This window comes from Sesamum indicum, linkage group LG5, assembly GCF_000512975.1.
Source record: "Sesamum indicum cultivar Zhongzhi No. 13 linkage group LG5, S_indicum_v1.0, whole genome shotgun sequence".
In the NCBI taxonomy this organism is placed as follows: Eukaryota; Viridiplantae; Streptophyta; class Magnoliopsida; order Lamiales; family Pedaliaceae; genus Sesamum; species Sesamum indicum.
The window spans coordinates 4254563-4276536 of NC_026149.1; the positions used below are offsets into that span (position 1 = coordinate 4254563).

At 35.7% G+C, this 21974-nt stretch overlaps 3 protein-coding genes across 6 annotated transcripts; 1 reads left to right on the forward strand and 2 right to left on the reverse strand.

Annotated features, from left to right (window-relative positions):
- On the forward strand, positions 1 to 9890 carry LOC105161974 (light-mediated development protein DET1; the record flags this gene model as incomplete). 2 transcript variants are annotated; one of them, XM_020693809.1, is given in 11 exon segments in its annotated part: positions 1 to 281; positions 377 to 605; positions 1223 to 1381; positions 2393 to 2461; positions 2608 to 2664; positions 7204 to 7284; positions 7517 to 7681; positions 7840 to 7935; positions 8133 to 8232; positions 8345 to 8460; positions 8935 to 9890. In XM_020693809.1, coding segments are annotated over 11 exon segments (1377 nt in total), but the record flags the coding sequence as incomplete, so codon positions are not given.
- LOC105161973 (leucine-rich repeat extensin-like protein 2) lies at positions 9531 to 12184 on the reverse strand. The gene has a single exon (XM_011079860.2). It carries the CDS (start codon positions 12045 to 12047, stop codon positions 9909 to 9911), a length of 2139 nt encoding a protein of 712 aa, XP_011078162.1. The 5' UTR covers positions 12048 to 12184; the 3' UTR covers positions 9531 to 9908.
- On the reverse strand, positions 14931 to 20653 carry LOC105161976 (zinc finger CCCH domain-containing protein 46). Of its 3 annotated transcripts, none has more exons than XM_011079863.2 (11): positions 20523 to 20653; positions 19374 to 19587; positions 19107 to 19204; positions 18911 to 19006; positions 18574 to 18667; positions 18005 to 18234; positions 17796 to 17902; positions 17506 to 17719; positions 17128 to 17203; positions 16686 to 16855; positions 14931 to 15276 (listed from the first exon to the last, which is right to left on the reverse strand). In XM_011079863.2, exons 1-10 carry the CDS (start codon positions 20564 to 20566, stop codon positions 16817 to 16819), a joined length of 1212 nt encoding a protein of 403 aa, XP_011078165.1. In that variant the 5' UTR covers positions 20567 to 20653; the 3' UTR covers positions 14931 to 15276; positions 16686 to 16816. The 3 variants fall into 3 exon arrangements, with proteins under 3 accessions (XP_011078165.1, XP_011078164.1, XP_020549342.1); XM_011079862.2 differs by having other exon boundaries at positions 17506 to 17722; XM_020693683.1 differs by lacking the exon at positions 14931 to 15276 and having other exon boundaries at positions 16271 to 16855; positions 17506 to 17722.

Below are 21974 nucleotides of genomic sequence, written 5' to 3' on the forward strand. Positions count from 1 at the left end.
TACAGACCAACTTGGTTGTCATATTCATGCAGAGAGCAAGATTGCCCAGATCATGATCTTCCTTCCAAAGCCAACAAATTTGAGAGTTTTTTTACCCAATTGTACAGTGTTACGCTCGCTTGTAGTGGTGAGCTCATATGCAAAGATTTCTTCCTTTATTCAGAGAAAAATCAATTTGGAATATTTGCATCTTCAACTGCACAAATCCATGATGCACCTGCTGTTGGAGGTGCAATTCAAGGAATCCCATCAATTGAAAAAATAACCTTTCACCTTGTAAGGTCTGTATTATATTTCTTCGGTTCTGAGTTTCTTATGCTATGAAAATTTATAAGACTAACTTTTGGATTCTCTTCGTTTCCTCTGAATTAATTAGATTGGAAGATGGAGTTATACTCGATGAGAGGGTTTTCTGTAATGATTATATTAATTTGGCGCACAGCATGGGTGTTTTTCTGTATGATGATTTAGTGGCTATAGTGTCCCTACGTTATCAGAGAATCCACATTCTACAGATAAGGGACTCTGGCAACCTTGTCGATGTGCGGTCAATTGGAGAATATTGCCGTGAAGATGATGAGCTTTTCCTCAATTCCAGTACTCAGGCAAGTGCTACTTCCACAATATCTTGATAAAATTATGTTTAAAATCTTTTGGTGGATTGTTAATCCTACTAACTGTTAAATACCAAATACAATCTCATTTATGACTTTGCTTTTACTAGATATTCTTTGAATGTATATTTCTCAAATTGTCTAATTGATATTGCCTTGAGGTCATATTTATTTCTTGCATTCTGATCTAGTAATCCATTTGCCCATGTATCAATGTTCTTGTCTGAAGTTGCAGAGAATTTTAAAGGAGTTTGAAGAATAATCATCTTAGGCATCTTTCTTTTCTTACCTAAAACTCGAATCAAAGCCAGTCACATCCTTGAAGTGAGATTCAGTGATGCTTGTCAGGGTAAATAACCATTTATGAAAAATAGAGTTATTTATGGACATCCCTGAAGGGCATCGGAGAAGTTAATAAAGGGATTTATTTACAAAAAACTACTCCATTAAGGGGGTGGTGCTGGGTTGTAGGTCCTAATAAGAATTGACACCAAAAAATAGAAAGTAGCTTAACCCTTTTCTTTGTAGCTATTTATTTTATTTTATGGTTTCTTTTGAGGATTGTAAACAAGTGTAGGTCTGACCGGCAATTTTATTATTAATCACAGTGTATGTCAATCCCAGGCAGAAACAGAAACCACAATGTTGGGAATGGTCCAGATCATACCAACCAAATGCCAGAAGGTTCTTTTTTGAGTGGTTTAAAGCAGCGGTTACTTTCCTTCATATTTCGAGGGATATGGAATGAAGAAGATGATCCAACAATGGTAAGTCATATTACTACTGATGAAGATAATAGGGACTTTTTGAACTAGTTATCTTCCTTTTTCTTTTCTTTCTTTCTATGATTTTATAAATCTGTTATAGTTATTTTATTTAGATGTTGTTAGAGTTGTTATAGTCAAAGGAATTTTGGTCTTCTGATAATTGCTAGACGCAGATTATGTCCTTAACCTGCCAGTTATATTGAAATTAGTAATAGGAAAGTTTTAATAGTTTGTCAATTTCGTCTACATCCCTATATGCTTGTATCATCTTCTAATTCAGTAAATTTCAATCTTTTTTTTTTTTCTCAAGCATTTGAGATTTTTTTTCATGGATAAAACCCTCTTGTTATTTCACTCTCATCTGTTTTTCCTGTCTTCTCTCTGTATCTTTTTCCTCTAGTGGAGCATGTTTCTTCTCTACAAGTTCAATGTTCTGCTTCAATGTTCATATAAAAAATGATATGTTATAGCGCCCGCACATTTGTATCAGATAAAAGTCGTATCAGCAAAAAATTCCTGAAAAGGGTGTATAAAAGGTGTCACTTGTTTGCTTCCATTATTTCTGAAAAGTCACTGAAACTGCATCCTTTGTTTGAAAGAATAATCTCTAACCCGTACCATGGGCATTTGATCCACCTTAAATCTCACTATGATATTGATTGAGCTGCTTTTGGAAAGACTTTTTAGATTGTTCTGCTTTGTTTTCACCATGTTTAGCATCTTAAGAAAATGGGGAATTTCATATAAGGTGGCTGGACTCTTATTTAGACCATTCATGAATTGAAACTTCCTGAACGCTATCGGACGAATTGAATTGTATCTGTATTTTGATATGTCTTTCAGAATTTATTATTCCAGAATAACTTTTATCCGTATGATTCTCAGTAATGTTGTAGCCAATGGATTGTCCAATCAGTTCTTGCAAACTGTTGGAATTGTCTCAAATTTTATCTATTTATTCTTTTATGGCGATACCTTTTTCATTTTTTTTTCTTTCCTGTTTTTAATCAGAGAATGCAGTGCCTGAAAAAGAAGTTTTATTTCCATTTCCAAGATTATGCTGATTTGGTTATATGGAAGGTAGGATCTAATTTCTTGTTACATAAGCTTTGTGCAACCTGAGAATCCATTTAGTTTCTGGTTTTCTGTATATGGTTTTTCTTGCTTTGTTTTTTCCTCTACTATTAGAGTTTTTTGACAACTAGTCAGTTGATTATATTGTACAGGTGCAATTCTTAGACCGTCATCACCTATTGATCAAGTTTGGTAGTGTTGATGGTGGGGTTAGTCTTCTTTTCTTGCTTAATACTCTTCAATTCACTCACACATGATCTTAATGCTATTCCCCTGGGTAATTGTTCTGGAGTATCTTTTTGTCATTTAAAGAGTTTTCACTAGCTTCTAAAGATTTAAGGAATTGTTTAGCTTACGAAAGCTTAGGTCGTGATTGTTTAGCTTAGGAAAGCTTAGGTTGCTGGGCCATATAGCACTCAATCTTGTCCTTGTAACTGACCTAAATATCCCGGACTGAGGCAAAAATTGCAAGTTGACAAGAGCATTAATTTTGACTAGTGTGGCAAGACATTAATGAAGTAGAAATTGAGCTCATCTACTCTCCCATAGCCAAGATCTGAAGCCTTGGGAGCCATTTTCAAACCAGACCAAACCTTCAGCTGCATTTATTGTATCACAAGAGTGCATAATAAATAAAGAAAAAATGAAATTGAAAAATAAATAGGGGAAACATACCTGACGTTGGGCCGAGATGTAAGTTTCTCCAAAATAGCAAAAAAAAGAAAAAAAAAAGCGCCTTTAACAAAGGCTGAGAGTTGCTTGATTTTGAGGGGGTTTTCCGAAATAGGGTATGGAAGATTTTCTGTGAGAACTCTTGTTAGAAGTAAACAGTGGCCCCATACATCAAAAGCTTGGGCTGGGTAAGTAAGAACAAGAAAAGCAACGAAATGCATGTGATATGGCTGGTAACTTTGATAGCGACATTTTTGTCCTTTATATGGGCATTTTGGCCTTTATCACAAGTCAACACCATTTCTAGTAAATACTACACAAAATAATCCTACAATTGGTCAAAGTAAGTAAACAAAATATTATATTAACCTACCACAACTTATTCTTTTCACTATATTCATTAATGTATCACATCACAATCCTATCACACGTAGTAAACGAGCCCTTTGTCTTTTAAATAGAAGATAAATATAACCATTACGGAAGTTTGGTTGTTTTTTATAATATCAACGTAGATTTAAACTTCATATGTATCCGTCCAAATAATGGAAAAATATCCATTTTCTATTCATTGCATAGTTATTAATGGCGCAAGCAAAAGTGGCCGTGAATATGCTCCTTTTTGTGTGCTTAGCACGCTTTTTGCGAGTCCTACCTTTAGGGGCGAGCTGGAAAAATGTAGAGAGGGGTGGTGCGTGGAGGTGCAATCGCGGAATTCCGAGGGGAGGGGCTACGTGCGGTAGTGGCGCAACGGAGAGATGAAGGTGTCTGGGCCTGCTTAGTCAGACAACGAGGTAGCGGCGCGAAGGGACGAAATTCGGTGGACAGAGTTGGGCTACGGCAAACACGGGTTAGGACGGGTGTGAGTTAGGATTTCTAAGGCTTTTTTTTTAATTCTTAATAAATAAATATATATAATATATAGTGTTAGGGTTAGAATAGAATTACAAACATGGTTGGATCTATCTACCAAAAATATCAACTACAAGGCAAATATACACAAATCTCCTAACCAATCTTCTAATAATACTTAATTGTTTGTGCAGTATTAATTTTAAAGGATATTGATTTATGAATATATATAGTAAACATGCGCCGTGCTTCAGAAAGGCACACGCCATCCCATTCGCCATGCGCCATGATGTTGCGTGCACTTCTGACAACTATGATTCAGTGGAAATGAAAATGTATGGTAGTTTCCAAAATTATCTTGTTTCTTAATTTTCTATGAAATCTTTTAGTTTCCTCTGAAATTTTTTACTTTTTCTAATTTTCTGGTGAAATGATTATCATAATAATTGGGAAGTTCAAAAGTTAATTATTTTGGTTGTCATAGAATAAGGTATTGTTATAATAGATATACATAAATTAATTGAGTGATTGAATCTTTTTATTTTATTTTTTACGGTCATTCTTTATGTTTTTTTTAATTTTACAGTTTTGCTATGGCGTTTCCAAAATGTTTTAATATATGTTGTCTGCACCTTACCTTTGAAACAGAACTTTAGTTGCTCATTTTTTCTTTCAACACTTTGAGCTAATTTCAAATAAATATCCTAAATTAAGAGGATTTTTTTTCTTTTGATTTGGGACATATAATGTATACCAATGGCAAGGGGTCTACGTTAACCAGGACTCATCCTAGAAGGCGGGTTTTAAAACCACAAACGAGTCTCAAGGTAGGTCTTAGGTTTTGGCTTTTTGGATTCAAACTCGATGTGTATATTTATATGATGTCTGTTTTATATATAACACATACATTAATAATCTTAAAGTTTGAAGATAATAATATAAAACAACAAAGATATAGTTGAAACTTTTAATTATTTAAAAATTGCAACATGAAAATATGAATTTGCCTATGGTTAGTTTGTTCTTAGTAATATTATTTTATCATATTTAAAAGTTATTGTAATATAAAAAATATATTTCAATATTTTTAGAATTACAAAATGGTTAGCAGCCTAATTGGTTCAACCTGCCAATTATTGGGGCTGGGGGTGGATTAGGTTTCGGCTCCAATAATACAATGGTGCTTTGGACGCAGCTTTAGGCAAACTCGTCCCATACCTCGTGACCTATTGCCGTCCCTAATAATATAATCTCTTATCCGGTGCTCTCTTGTTTGACTAATGCCTCAATTGGGTTCATCATTTAAAAATATTCTCCCTCTGGAGTGAAATTTCCTCTTAAGATAAATGTTAAAATTATTATAATCTTATGGCATAAAAATATGCTTCATTCTGGTCAAACAACTCAAAACTCCTATCTTTTTTTAATATGATTTTCCTCTTAGGTTTGAAACTATTGTAATATTTTTGCATATGTTTTAGGTTTTCTTGAGAGAATCAGAATGAAATAGAAATTATTCCTTTGCTGTCTTAAACTGCGTATGTAATATGGCCAAATAATAATTCAACTCTTGTATCAGTTTTGAAAGAGGTCTTTTTCTTTTTTCTTTTTTTTAATTGAGAAAATCATGGCACTTCACTATGACACTATGTAGCTAATTAATGTTTCATAGTTGTTATAGAAAAGATTGTCTTTGAATACTTCACATTCGATTACTCTAGTAATGCAGCTTTTCTGGTGGTATATTTGAAAGTTTTGTTGAAAATGAAGTGTTATTGCATTATGCATAGTAATGGATCATAAATCACAGCCTCATTCATTGTAAATCCTTTTTGTTATTCCTTTATATCCATTTATGTATTAAGAGCCATTAATTGCTCCATTAAGATTTTCTGAACTGTATTTGTGCCATATCTTTCAAGGGCAAGAGCATGTTATAAATGTGGTATCCAGTAAATTGTTTCTTTGTGTTCCTTACTAACTCATGTCCTTTTTTTTATAGTTTAGTTAGATTATTCTCCTAATGATGGTATTTGGAGCCAATATGGTAAACCGAAAACCTGGAAGGTTGTCTTTTCTACCATCAAAAGACCAATCTTTTATAGTGGCATATTATAGTTGTGGTTGCTACTTCTACAACTATTCAGTTTCTTTAATTGCCATAATTACTTGGCTTCGTTTGGATAGTGAGAGGAAAGGGAAAAGGAAGTGAAACGAGAAGGGGGAAAGAATAATAACTCTTCTTTGAATTGTTTGTGTGATACAAAGGGAAGTAAATCTCAAAAACTTTCACATGTTTGGTATGATCAAATACTTTCACATGTTTGGTATGAACAAAATAAACTGTGAATGAAAGACTAATTTTGGTAATTTACCAATTAACCCTTTCCTAAGCATCATTTTGTATTAGAAAGTAAATAATTTAATACTACATAATTTTAAATTATTAAGAATTTTCAAAAACTAAACCTGTTAAACTTATTAGTGAAAAAAATATGCATCAAACAAGAACAATGAAATAGTTCTTGAATATCAATGTCTCGAATGAAGAAGTTCTTGTTATAGATAAATTATGTCTGTAAATAAAAGGAAATGTTTACTTTTTGGTGTTTTAGCCTTATACTTCCACTTTTCTATCCTATTCTAGAGGGAAACAAAATTAGGAGCCAGAGGGATCTTTTCATTTAATTTATTCTCCCTGACTAATCATAAAACCTTTTCTTATACATGTTTTTTAACTTCTATTTGTTTTGTACACCAATTTTCATCTGAATCTTAGACAAATTTCAGATATGTACATCATAGAAAGAACCAAAATGAACTGATAAAGTCAAATAAATGTTCTTTACTTGTTTCATCATTAATAGTTTTCAGATTTTTAAGAATATAGCTTTAATGTTGGCTGATGTGCCTATTATTTGATTCCTAGTACTTCGAATGATAGCATGGTGTCTATTTGCTCAGTAATCCATGCAACCCAGGCCCCCCTCAGGATTCTCAGTTACTAATGTCTTCTGTAGTTTTGAAAGCGGAGTGTTATGAACCAATAAAGGTACCACTGATTTGATTTGGTTTAGATTTTGGGGTAGCCTGATAACAAAGTGATACAGCTTATGATTTCAAGTTGAGCTATGCTATCGTTTATTTACCACTTGTTATCTAATAGTTTTACACTGAAGTCAGTAAGATTGATTTTTTTACAAATTTTACTCCCTATGCTACAGGTGGCGCGAAATACAGATAATCATCCTGCATTTTTTGCTGTATATAATATGGAGACAACCGAAATTATATCATTTTATCAGGTGTCGTAACTCTTATTTCAAGTGTTCCACCGTTTTACTATTACCCTCAATGCCTGTAGTGATTGGATTTCTGTCCAGATTCACCAATTAACTGCATATCATTAATTCATTGGGTTTATTGAATATGATTGGCCTCATAATTAGAATCAGGCAGAATTGGATTAGAAAATTTTCTTTGCATCCTGAACATGTGAATGAGTTTTCCCTATTCTTTTTCGTTTTTCTGTTGTAGAACTCAGCGGATGAGCTTTATACGTTGTTTGAGCTGTTCTGCGACCACTTTCATTCCTCATCCAAGAATTCATTTTACATGAACTTTTTATCTACTCATTCAAACAACATCCATGCCCTGGAGCAGTTAAGATGCAATAAAAACAAAGCAAGCAGCTTGCCACAGGTATTTCCTTTGGAAAATTGAACCACAAATTGAAATGGATAACTAGTATCTGCTTTTCCTTTATTATTTCTCAGTTTTCTGATACTTCAATCTAAAAATTTTGCGACTATTATCTGTATGCTTTCCTCAATTGTGATGCATATTCTTTCATGTTGCAGTTTGTGAAGAAAATGTTATCCACTCTGCCTTTCAATTGTCAGTCCCAGAGTCCTTCACCCTATTTTGACCATTCCCTCTTTCGATATGATGACAAGGTTTGATTCTACATTCCACATTCTATTTTTACTTTTGAACAAACACGGACATATCACCATCAGGCACAATGGTGATGCCACCCATTATCCTCACGCGGTTTATTTATTGTCCAAGGGAAGTCTAGAGAACGTTTATTATTCTTGTAATCTTTTATCCATGGAATGCTGTGTTTAACTTTGCCGACCGACTTGTGCAGTTGATTTCAGCAACTGACCGACACAGACAGAGCACTGACCATCCCATCAAATTCATTTCAAGGAGGCAACCTAATATTCTTAAATTCAAAATCAAACCAGGTATATCTTTTACGTAAAACTAACGTAAACTTTGAACTTTAATTGCAGTTTTGTGGTTGCTGTTAACTCCTTTTGTAGTAGCTTATTGATTGTTGTTGTATAAACTGTGAAGGACCTGAATCTGGCAATGCTGATACGCGGACGAAGAAGATCTCGTCGTTTCTATTCCATCCAATTTTGCCTCTGGCAATCTCTGTCCAACAGACCCTATTTTTGCAGCCAGCAGTTGTAAATATTCACTTCCGAAGATAAAACTTTGGTTTCCATTGACACAAGTTTTTATATTTTCAATTGGTAAAAGGATGATTAGTAGCACTTAAGTACATTTAACACATTTGTACAATAATGGACCATTCATACTAATTATTGCATGAATCATTAATGTGATTAGGGTTGCTAAAGCCAAGATTGGCTGCTGAGCTGAATGTTTAACATAGTTTTAGATATCTTACGAAATAAATTTGAGTATCAATTCCTTCACCATCATATATGTACATATATACACATTTATGTATTTGTTGCTGCATACACGGGATATCAATAATTTTGAGCTTGAATTCAGCTATGTATGTTTGAGCACCAGATCTTTAGAACTACTGAACCATTACCTGTATAATTGGAGCTAGCACTCAAGTTTTTAGATTCTATTATGATTAGCTTTCTTTCTATTTTCCTCAAGTGAATCTCCACTTCCATTTGTAGATGAAAATCTTGAAGCGCATTTGAGTTTGAAGCCTGATCTATTCGTAGTCATCGAGTAAAGTACAATTATATTGGCACGTTATGGCTTGTGGAAAGTCAGTTTATATTATTGTGTTTATTACTGCCAATTTCTGAATATGTCTTGATGACAATGTATTCGGCTGGATTTAGAGAAACATATACTGCTGCTTTGAGGAATTACTTCGGTAGATGGTTTTATATCTTCCATTGCTCAGCTCACTCATATATCAAGTTTGAGTTCCCCTATTGTATTTGATTATGATTCTGAGTACATCAGCTGGGCATTTTTATGATTACAGCTTAGTTGGTTCTGCTTTTGTGTGGTTTGCTTTACTCTTCCTTCCCAGAAATACAAAAAAGAGTATCTCTCCCTGGCAAATGCATGGATAGGCATAAACTTTCCAGCAAGAAGCATTGCAACATCAGAAATTTTTTGAGTGTTTCTGGATGTGGCATGTTTTTTCTGGAATGGTGGGATAAGTTATGCTATCTTGTGATTGCTCTTCCCTTTGTTTCAACATGTAACGTACCAAGCCAGTACGAAATTTTGAGGTAAAAGTGAGACATGATACATCTTTATTCGTAAATATAGCATGTTTTATGTAGATATATGGTATGGCAAAAGAATAAAGTTTGGTATTATACACAACAGACACTTGTATAAAAATGAACAAATGATGCTTGTTAACCCCATTATCCCACCCATTGTATAGTATAGATAAATATAAAAAGATCAATACATTGGATTAAAACAAAATCAAGAAAAGATGCCCAAAAAGTTATTAATTGAAAAGTAACTAAGACTATACTAATTGTTGTGGCAGCAGCGCCTTGAAATGAAACCATATATCATCAGAAGAGTTGCCTGTTTTTTCTTCTTTATACCTTTGAAGATTTTGATAGGAGTGCAGAGATGAAGGGAATGAGGCATGTCGTGGTAGCATTAAGAGATATCAGTAGTATGGAATGACTGGCGGTGGTGGAGATGCATAGGAAACTCCTACTATTGGAGGCAACGGTATATGTTCTAGTGGAGGTGGTGGTTGTGTGGGAGGTGGTGGTGATGAATATCTGTATGGTGGCGGTGGTGATGGCGAGGGAGGGGGTGATGATGAATATTTGTAAGGTGGTTCTGGTGATGGCAAGGGAGGTGGTGGTGGTGAACAGTCAGACGGAGGTGTAGACTGGGAGGATGGTGGTGGAGGTGATGATGGTGATGGTGGAGGTGGCGATGAATAAATGTATGGGGGTGGCGGGGATGGTGAAGGTGGTGGAGGAGATGAATAAACGTAAGGTGGTGGTGGTGATGGTGCAGGTGGTGGTGGTGGTGGGGATGAATAGATGTAAGGTGGTGGTGGTGATGGTGAAGGTGGTGGAGGTGATGAATAGACGTAAGGTGGTGGCGGAGGTGACGAGTATACATATGGTGGTGGAGGCGGTGGTGATCTATAGTGTGTAGCTGGTGATGACTTGTGCTTAGGTGGTGGTGGTGGTGGTGAAGAATAGTGATATTCTATCTTAGGTGGTGGAGGTGGTGGTGAAGAATAGTGATATTCTATCTTAGGTGGTGGAGGTGGTGGTGATCTATAGTGCGTTGTAGGCGACGATTTATGGTGAGGTGATGGTGGTGGTGGTGGTGAATAGTGATATTCATGTCGGGGCGGGGGCGATTGTGGTGTCACTTGTTCATGAGTTGGTGGTGGAGGTGGAGGTGGAGGTGGAGGTGGCGGAAGACGAGTTATGGGAGAGATTTTGTGAGTAGGTGGTGGCGGCGGTGCTGCATGGTGGGACTTGGTTTTGGGAGGAGGGGGGTGCGATCTAAGAGTAGGGGAAGACTTTGACGAGGGTGGTGGTGGTGGTGAAGGCCTGGTGGACGGCCTAGGCCTATGAGTGGGCTTAGACCGGCTCCTACTCTCGCTGCCACCGCACTTAGACTTTCTACAATCAAACGGCTTAGCAGCGTCCGAGGAGCACTCTCTAGCAGATCTCTGATTGCTCTTATTCGGAATACAATTCTCCCGCCCATCATAAACCGTCCCACCACCAAATCTACTGCACTGCGGCGCCTCCCTTGTGAAGTAATTGTAAGAGTAAGTGAAATTCTGTAGCCGCGGCAGCTGGCAGATGTTGGCCGGCACCTCCCCTGTGAGGCGGTTGTGCGCCACATTCAGCTGCTCCAGGCTCCTCATGCGGGTGATCTCCGCCGGCAGCGGCCCCTGCAGATTATTAAAGCTCACATCAAAAACTGTCAGCTTCCTCAGCCTTCCAATCTGCGGGGGCAGGCACCCGGTCAGATTATCATTCATCAAAATCAGCTCGTTCAGCGTTCTGCCCATCTTCCCAATGCTGCCCGGAATGCACCCCCCAAGATTGTTGTTGGCCAGAACCAGTACGGAAACCGGCGAGTTCCCGAGATTCTCCGGGATCCCAAACCGGAATCTATTGTCATTAAGAAAAAGTGCATCCAAATCCTTATCGAAAATGGTCGCCGGAACACCCCCCTCGAATTCATTGAACCGGAGGTCCAAGAATTTCAAAGACGGCAGCGACAGCACCACCGTCGGGAACCCCCCGACGAACCGGTTGTTACTCAAATCAAGCTCAAACAGAAGCTTCAATTTCTCGAAACTCTCCGGGACCACACCACAGAACCGGTTAGAGTTAATGTGGAAGAGAGCTAGATCAGTGAGCAGCCCAAGCTCGTCAGGCAGGTACCCGGCGATATCAGCATGGTTGAGGTCAATGCCGGCCACCACCCTGACGGAGGAGTTAGACTGCGAGGTGGCACAGAAAACTCCTCCGTAGGAACACACATCAGGGCCAGTCCAGTTGGCGGTGAAATTAAAGGGATCAGAGAAAATGGCCTGTTTCCACGCCTGCAAGGCAATGTAGGCCCGCCGGAGGCTCGGGTTCTCAAAGCTCAACTTGTCAGCGGCGCGTTCGATGTCATCTAAGTCGATATCATGCTCCTCGGCGGAAGCTTTAGAGATATGGGAGGCGTAGAGGCAGATAAGGAGAGCTGCAAGAAGCAAGAATGAGGGGCGCCGCCGCCGAGAGGATGGCGGCATTGCGGCTGTGGATGTGGGAGTCATGAGAGGGAAGCAGAACACATTCAGGAGAGAAGATGGAAATTTGAAAGGGAACAGAGAGAGAGAGAGAGAGAGAGTGTAATATCTGTGGAGTTGGATGTGTTGTGTTTGTGTAGGATCAATTAATAGGTACAGCCAAGTTGCCTCAATTTATTCACACTCTCATTTTTTGAAATAATGATAATTAATTACATTTAAGTATTATTATTCTGTTGGTAATCTTGGGACTCATCATCGTTTTGGTATCAAAGTGTGTAATGGGAGACCATGAACTGCATTTACGCCATCAATTTTATAAAAATAGAGGATAATTACACCTCCTCTTGCAACTTTTTGTGTAATTACATATAAGTTTTTTCTTAGTTTTAAAAATATTTTTTTTTTATATTTGGTTTCGATATAATAAATAAATCACTTAATTAATCAAAATTATCGAATTTATTGATACTAGCAAAAACAATAATAATGAAGATTTAATTTTTATCTTCAATTAACTTATTACTAACTTGTTGCGGATTAAATAAATTTTTTTCTGATCTAATTATCCATATATATGTCCACACCTTAATGCATATGAAGAGGAATATCTTCATGCTTATAAGGATATTTTGATCAGAAAAAAATTTGTTTGACCTGTAGTAAGTTAATCGGAGAAAAAAAAATAAATCTTCATTCAATTTTCTTTGCTAATATCTATAAATTCGATGAATTTTGAACCGACGAATAAATTATTTGTTAGACAAAAATAAAAATCAGAAAACACTAGATATAATTGATCAAATTACCTTGGGGAAGAACGATGTATAATTATCAAGAAAATAAAGAAAAGTTGTTATGGTAATGGTGAATATGAATATATGTCTATTTTAATTATAATTTTGTCCTGATGGTATGTTTGATCCATATTTGAATTTACATGACGAAATTAACCGCATTTTATTAAGAAAGAGAGAAATTCTCTTACACTGTGCCAGTTGGGTTATTGACATTTTAATATTCAAATAGAGAAAATAAATAAATAAATGAGAGGCAGCGTTGTAGGACAGTGACAGTGCTGTTACAAAATTAATAAAACTAATCACTCTTTTATAGAAAGATTTCGAAAAAATTGTACTTTAAAAAATAATATGTGTGTTTTATCAGAATACGTTAGGACAAGGGCAGCACGTTGCAGGAGAGAGAAAGAGAATAATTTTCAAACTTGGAGAGAGAGAGAGAGAGAGAGAGAGAGAGAGAGAGAGAGAAACTCGAATTTGAATTAATTAAATTAATTGATTGATAATGGTTTAAGTAATGAGTAGAGGTTTTATTAGTTTGGGCGGAGACAGACAGCTAATGTGGATTTTGAGTTTGTTGGTTGCGCGTTGTTTGTGTTTGAATGGTTCTCCAGTCGCCCACAATACATTTCAATTTACTACATCATATTCAACGTTTGAGGTCTATCACTTTTTTTTAGATTAAACATAATTTATGTGGTTGTATTTGTTCGTCTGGATTTGATGTACTTATATGAGATATTGTATGTTTTAATTGAAATTTTACGATCTGTTTTTAGATGCGTACTATGTTATAAATAGGATAATGGTCCATTTTGATTGGTGTGCCATGTGAGACTTTATTCTTGAAAATATGAAAAAGAACTGTCTATTTTGGCTATGATTTTTACAAGAAAATACTGTTGTGGATCTTTTATCACACTTTCGTGTCACATATTGATATCACACCTCCTAATATCCCTCGTCTTTGCTCGATTTAGGAAGGTAATATACTCGCCGTAGAGAGAGAGAGAGAGAGAGAGAGAGAGAAGAGAACTTTAGCTTATGTATGGTGCAAATTTCTCGTCCTCCGACGTAAGATAGGATAAATTACATTGACACCATTAGGGTTAAGTTCAAACACAAAAACACCTCATGTCGTTTGTCACTAAATTGGCAGGGTGCACTTATAATAACAACTACAATCAAAAAATGTAACCTCATAATTTTAAAAAGTGTTTGTATATTTAAATCCAACCTCAGAGGGTAAAATGTAAATTACACATTCATAATCATCATCGTGATTGACGACTTTAGAGTTACAATTGAAATATTTACTTTTTTCTGAATGGAACAAGAACATATCAAGCAACAAACAAATTGACAACCAGGAGCGGAAAACATAAATGGATTATAGAAATCTGGTTGTGAAGGAATGGAAAAGGCACGAGTCATCATCGCCTAGATTTAAGAAGATCAATTTTGTCTTTGAAAACAAGCAAACAGTCATAATATACTTCATTCTCAATCATAAGAGAGTTGTCAACTTCTCAAGGTAGCAGCAGTTTAAAAATGAGACAACTGCGTCCCAGTCTGAGTCTGAGTCTGAGTCGGTTTCTCACCCCAATCATGAGAAAAGACATATCCATCTCTGTGTGTGTATGTGTGTAATGTAGCTACATTGATTGGTATGAAAAATGGAGAATGGGGGCCTCATCTCAATCGAAACAATTATTTCACACATAAATGTACAAATCTAGAGAGAGAGACCACAATTACACGTCTGTCTGTCTGTCTGTCAGCAGGTTGTTTCCAGAACTTTTTCATCAATTCATCTCCCTTCTTATTCTTTACTTTAAGCGCCATCACTCTCTCGTTTAAATTCAAACCGCGTTTTTTAGGTACAAATTTGTTAGCGTGGATTAGAATTTGTTTCTAATTATAATAATAGTGTTGAAGTCTCTATTTACAATTATATATGATGTGGGTAGCAATACCATACCTTAGCTCAGTAAATTACCCAAACATTTCAAGAATCTGTATGTTTTTCACTCAAAACCCAACCTGCTCACAACATCAATCTTAATGACCATCTCATCATTCTTATAGATCAATAAACCACACTGGGTCGTACAAAATCAGCCATCACTATAAAAGTATAAATACACAACTGCCCAAAAAGATCAAAGTTACAAAACAATTATATATATTTCAAGCTGAATTCCCTTAATTTTGTTTGCTTCCAATTATATGCAGCAAATTTCAATCATTGACTGGGAATAATATTTATGGATGTCCCAAAAATTTAAATATAGGCGGCATAATTCACAAATTTTAGATTATAATTAAATCACCGCTCTCCTCGACAGAGTGTTGTTCCAGCCGACCAAAACCATCATTTGGTTTTGTATTTAGATCTTTTTTCATAATTTTTGGCTTCAAACCCCCAGTGCTGCTTTATTACTTTACACCTTCCCCTAAACAAAATAGAGACAAACAATTAAGAAAAGGAAAAACAGACATACACATATATATATATATATAGAGAGAGAGAGATACTCTGAACTACTTTTAAACAATGCATTCAAATAATTATAAGTTAAGTTGAAATTTTAGCTTAAAAATAAAAAATTTCAAAATATTTGATAACATAGTCTCATAAAACTCATAAAATGTGATTAATGATGATTTATAAGTATTATGGTCAAAATTAAATAATTAATCATCATAATTGTTCAATTCTTTCTAGGCCTCTCTCTTTTATGTTCTACCACTACTTTGTTTCCAACCTACTTGCTAAGCAATAAATCTGTGTGTGTAGTCAATGGCTCGCCACCTCTCGCACCATACGCGGTTGGCGAGGCCATGGCGCGCGCCTGGGCGCCATTCAGGTGTTGCCCAGGCGCGCACGAGGCGCGCCTTTGTGAAAAAGGGCCTGGGCAGCCAGGGCCCATCAAATAAAAAAAAACCCTGATAATTAAGGGAATTCCAGCATAAATAAATAATCTGCTCTGCATGCATGAGTAACCTGTTCATTCCTGCCTCTTCTTTCTTCGGTTCTTCCTCTGCGGCTACCTCTTCTTCTTCCGCTTATTTTCCTTCTTTTTTGATAAACTATTTAGGACTCATTTGAATCTTTAGGACTTTTCTATCCTTCAATGGTTCAACATTGGTCGTTCTAATTATATGAAATTTTGTTATGTTGAATTTGTTGTTTTATATGTTTTATTTAACTCCTTATACATTAATCTAGTCAAAATAATACTAATTATATAAATATATAGATTATTTCTTATATTTGCGACAATCTTCGAAAAGGCACGCGCCGTGCGCCATGCACCATGCACCATGGCTCCAAGAGCCCTTGGCGCCATTGTGCGCCGTGCACCACTGACTACTATGCAATAAATCACAATAAAACCATGCCTATAATTGAAAAATAAAGATAACATTTAGCACGAATGGGACAAATTTCAATGTAATTTTTCAACACTAGAAAATCTTAATACCAGACTTGAGCTACAACACACAATTATTGTTTGAACAAAATAACAATTAGCACATTTTTATAAACGTCAACACATGAATATATACTGATACAATTATTTCCAAGCCTCAATTTTAAACGAAAAAACTCAAATGCTAATGTGCGCCTTTCTGTAAATTTGATGAACATGCATAACCTGTGTCGTTCTTGATTTGATATTACGTACAAAGATCACCAATTAGCAGCTACCAAACTTAGACCACAAATTCCTCAGTTTCCAATCATACCATGCATAAATCTGCAGCTTATGTATGATTTTGGAGAATTTAGAATACATCCCCACCCCCCACTCGACAAATTCTGGCACACATACATGTGTGAAAGATGACATACTAGTACCTGTATCGGAATCATCTGGGTGGCATAATTTTTCAATCCAGCAACCTTCCACCCATCCAGTCTTCAAGAACATTTGGAGTTTGCATCCGTTGGATGATTCATGAAGTTTGGTATTGGTCCAATCACCAACTCTAGTGAATATAAATATCTGGAGGTGGTACTTCAGGGATCTGAAAAATTAAATTAGGATGTATATTAAACTCAATATGATTGTTTACAGATCATCAGCAGTATAAAGTCCTGAATTTGATGCTTGATATCATCAGATGCCAAATCAATCCAAAAATTTTGCATGGAGGTTCTACAATGCTTTAGTATTAGGATGAGGTTCACAATTCTTGCGTCTGCACCCAATCAATTTAATAATCTATCCCTATTTCCCGAGCAAGGAAACCTAAGATCAGGTTCGATCCATGTATAAAAGCATAATGTAACTGTTCACCTCTCCAACATTCCATTTCCATTCAGCTTTTGTCCAAATGCTATCATCCACATTAGGATTTGCTGGCAAGTTATCACTGCACGAGAAATAAAAGCAGTTATAACACATAAAAAGCAAGAAACTAGTATTTCGATAACTAACTATTTTCAGTACACAGGTCTGTGGAAATCCAATGTGACCATATTATTGGACAAAATGGTGCCCCTCATAATAATAAAAGATGCTTAAGATGAAAAGTTCTCTATTTGCATTGCATCCAAATGCAGCATTGGCGCACAAGTTCAGATTGTAGCACTTTAATGCGGTCGGTCTATTCATTATAATTAGTTTCCAACTATACAAGAGAAGCATGTTCAAAAGATCAGTGGGAGAACTTACTTAAGCTGGATGCTGGACTGTCCAATAGCACTTGAAGCCGAATTGGGTCCATTAGAGACAAAGTCCAACTGTTTACCAAACGCACTTCCTGTCGGTATGTTCGCAAAAGTTGAAAAAGGATTGCTGTGAGCATTTATTGCACTGCTGGTGGAGCTTGCTGAACCAAAGAAGGGCCTTTGAACCGATTGTTGAGGAACTTGACTACCGGAGGTGCCTACTACATAGCACGCAGCAGATCAGTGCATGAAGATTAAGTTACTACGACAGCACAAAATGGTGCCAAACAGTACCTGAACTGTTAAAAGGTGAATTGTTCATCTGAAACATGTTAGACGGCTGACTATTGTTCTGGAAGATACTTGATTGCCCAAAGGTATAATTAGGCACAGCAGCAGACCTAGAGGCAGCATGAAAAGAGAGCAATTCAAAGTAAGCCAAACAAATGCAAACAAATGGATAATGGAAACAATAAAAAAAAAGTAGTTCCCTCCTTTCAGACCCTGTATTTAGGGATGCAGTCAATTGACCAAAATTTGATGCTGGAGGAGGCACAACATTGTTGATATTAGGAGCATTTAAACTGCCTCCACCAAATGGATTCTGAGTGCTCGGAGTACCAAATGGATTCTGAGTGCTAGGAGTACCAAAAGGGGAAACTGTGTGAGGTTTCTGTACAAGGTTCTGAAATTCAACTAACTTGGAATTTAGCAAGCTCCTTTCTCTCTCAATCTGAAAGCAAGAACCAATTTTACCAAGGAACATAAATTAACTGATTCTAGAACATGAAAAGAAGAAAAGAAAGTCAACGCAAGTATGATAAGACCTCAATATAGGAAATTGCTAAAAGAAGTTGGGCATGCTAGCCAAAATCGTTAAGATCAGAAAATGTTAAACATAAACCCAAAAAATGAAACCACTGAAACTGAATTTGAAGTCCAAACTCTCTCAAAAGGATACTTATAGTTGCTTATATTACTACATAGTTCTATTAATGTATACTACCAATATCTTCAAGATGAAAGCTTCTTGAGAGATGAAATCACAAGTAAGCAAATGCAACTGTCTTACAATGAACTGCAAGCTTTTTCCTTGTTTTGCATCATCATATGCTAACGCACGCAACTCTTCGCAGCTGATGTCACCGACAATGTCACAGGGACCACTGCAAATGAAAATCCATTCTAGTCATAAAAAATATAAAACAGAGTTGTAACTTAAAATCACAGCAAAAACATTGCAAGTTGAGATGTACGATAAACTGCTAATAATATTCAAAGTAATTAGGTTTCTTTCCTGTTTTATGAAATATAAGTCATCCAAAATAAGTTGCCAGAACATAAGTATCTATAAATATACATTAATGCATGTCATGTAGGATGAAGGCATGAAGCAAGTTGGAACATACTTTCTATTGTGACCATAACAAGTAAGCTTCCACAGGGGCTTCTCATTTTCAAGATCTTCCATTATCACGCGTCTGCAGGACTCAGAATCCGTGCACCTTTGCATGCATCAAAACCACATCCATCAATCCCATATAAGCTAAGTATATAGAGAAATGAATAACCTTTAAAAACTGAAGACCAAATAGATTCACTCACTTATGATTAGGAGCTTGTGGCTGATTTTCAGATTGCCGTGAAGCAGAGGCACTACTGCTGTTTATGGGAGAGAAACGAGTCCACTTATTCTCGAATGGCTGGAGCCAAAGAAATCAACAAAAACCAACAACTATGAGTACATGGCATACACCAATGTATTAGAAACCAAATCTCTTGGCAATTTAAAAGATGATTAACCTGCCACGAACTCACATGTCATTTCCAAGTACAAGAGCAATAAGAAGCGATAATCAAGCAGGGGAGAACCTTGAATTGATTTGGTTGAGATCCAAAATTATTGGCCCCTCTTAGCTGATTATTGTTCTGAACACCAAAACCAAAGGGGTTGGGCATCTGTTGTTGCTGATTTGTGCGCTGAAATGTTGCACTAGTTTGCATGCCAAATCCAAAAGGATTGGTTTTTGATTGTTGGGGCGAGGGTGAGGCATGAAGGAACTTACAGCGATCACCATACTGACAACTGGAAGAAACACCCAAAAATTAGATTATGCCACATGAATGCATCGATAGACCTATGAAACCAGTCATATATTTGTCCCCAATAGCATGCAACATACTATATAAAATATCTAAGTAGCTGATAAAGGAAACATAGAAACCATAAAGATGAAAATTTGTAACAGAGTGCAATGAAGAACTATAGTTTCATGCTACACAAATTCAAAAGGAAACTGATAGCTACCAATATCTCACTCTTCTATGATCTTTGTTTAGTGACAATCTATATTGGAGATAGATAGTTGGCTAGTTTGGTATAAGGCATGAAGTCTTCTAGGAATTTCCCTTCTTTTGAACTTTTTAGTTGAATAAAGATGGTGCTGCGGTTGCTGAAGGCCTTTTCCTTTTGACCTCGAGATATTGCTCTTTTGCAGTATAAAGTGATACTATCTTTTATTTGAAAGATTCAGAATCCTTCAACATCAAAGCACATTCATGAAAGTTTATGAGTCTTTATTGGTCCAAAACCCCCTCCCATCCAGTTATTTCAACTGTACGGGCAAAAAAGTTTAAACTTTATGTGACCACTGACTTAGTGTAGATATCATCAATTTCCTACCGATCAAGCTCCCAACAAAAGGAGATAGACAATAAGTTGCCCAGGTAAGCAAAGTACGATTCAATCACCATCATTAGCAAACAAGAAAAATACAAAGCTTTATAGTACTACAATTAAGTTATAACAAAGAATCCGGCAACAAATGTACTGACAAAGTAACATCGAAACAGCTCTTAATCCTTCTTGAAACATAAAGTTCAATTTTCCACCAACAGTATATTGATATCTTCAATCACAGATTAAGATGGCAATCTAAACTAACAGAATCCAAAACCCAGAAACAATTAGGAACATAAAGAGGTGCAGACGATGATTAATTAGAAAACACAAACACACACCTGCCACGCTGAAAATTCCTACAGAGCTCCTTCCTTGGAGGCATGATTCTAGGGTTTAAACTGGAAGATTCAGTCAAATCGAGTGTAGTTTGGGAGGGAATATTGAAACTGGGTAGTACAGAGTTGTGAGAAAACTGGCTCGCACTGTTGGGCCTTTGGGCTGATAACAAATTCAATTAAAATTATGGTATTGATTTATATCACTAATGCATTTGCCCAATTGGCTCGATCATCGCATAATTGATTATGAAATAATTAATTTTAAAAAGAGTGTTTCTTGAGTTTACTATTTTATAATTGATTATACGAATGTAGGTTGTAGCTCAACTCCGAAACTAACTTATTATTAGGATTAATGGATTAATTAGGATATTATTTATCAGGCATAATATATAATTAGATAAAAAAATAATAATAGTATGATCGAAAGTTACAAATTTTAGCTTTTATCACAACGTAGTCTTCAAGAAATCTTAATTCATAAAGTTATTAGAAAAAGATGGGGTGGACGAAATAAAAAAATTACGTCTGCACTCGATAAATTGATAAACTGCTCAATGGCAGGGGCAAATTGCAAACAAAAACTTTATGATATTAATTAATAAAAATAAAAAATACACTAACTAAAAAGTTTAATAATATTAAAAAATTATGTATGGAATAAATAACTAACTAAATATAAAATTAAAATGTTTAGTAATAGTTATGCTGTATTCTTTACTTATATGTATTGAATAAATGATATAATGCACAAATATCATATTCTTTTCTTAAACATGTATTTTTTACTTTATGGTTTTTTTTTTTCATGTCTTCTGCATAAAATGGACATTAAAATGTAATTAAAAATATATATGATTATGGTTCATAGACAGTGATAATTACTCTATGAAAACTATTTTTATGCAAATATTGCAATAACTTTACCCACAGTGTTCCTATCCCTGAAGTTGGTAGCCAAAACTTTAAAAAAATATATATAAGAAAAAAAAATAAAAAGAAATTCAAGCTATTTATACGCGTAAAATTCAAACTATTTAACTTTTTATCGGGAACCTTGTAATAATAGTAGAATTTCATCAAACGAACCAATAAAATAAACTCCTTTTGTAAATATATGAAATTTTAAAAAATAATAATATGAGTAGAGACATTTAACCTTGAGGTACTTGATTCTGACTTCATCTAACTTGTGGGCATAATTGTGTTTATAAATTACAACCTAGTATGAGTACCAAATTGAATGTATACACTTTATGTGTATACAAAGTGAAGAATCCACAATGGAAGATTAAATATATTTAATAATTGGTTAAATTATCACCTCTCAATCAAGAGATTATAAGGTAGATATGACTGAAGCATGAAGGCCTGAACACGTGAGATGCACGTGCTCAGCAAACTCTAATTTTTTTTTTCTGTTTTAAAAGATAATTATTTATTTTGGGTCTG

Excerpts from the sequence above, each read along its gene's own strand:
- LOC105161973 (XM_011079860.2), bottom strand. The coding sequence starts at position 12,047 with ATGACTCCCACATCCACAGCCGCAATGCCGCCATCCTCTCGGCGGCGG.
- LOC105161976 (XM_011079862.2), bottom strand. The coding sequence starts at position 20,566 with ATGCCTCCAAGGAAGGAGCTCTGTAGGAATTTTCAGCGTGGCAG. Across the intron at positions 19,588-20,522 it reads AGGAATTTTCAGCGTGGCAG|TTGTCAGTATGGTGATCGCT; the intron begins GTGTGTGTTTGT and ends TGTTTCTTCCAG. Across the intron at positions 17,204-17,505 it reads CAGTCCAGCATCCAGCTTAA|TGATAACTTGCCAGCAAATC; the intron begins GTAAGTTCTCCC and ends TTTCTCGTGCAG.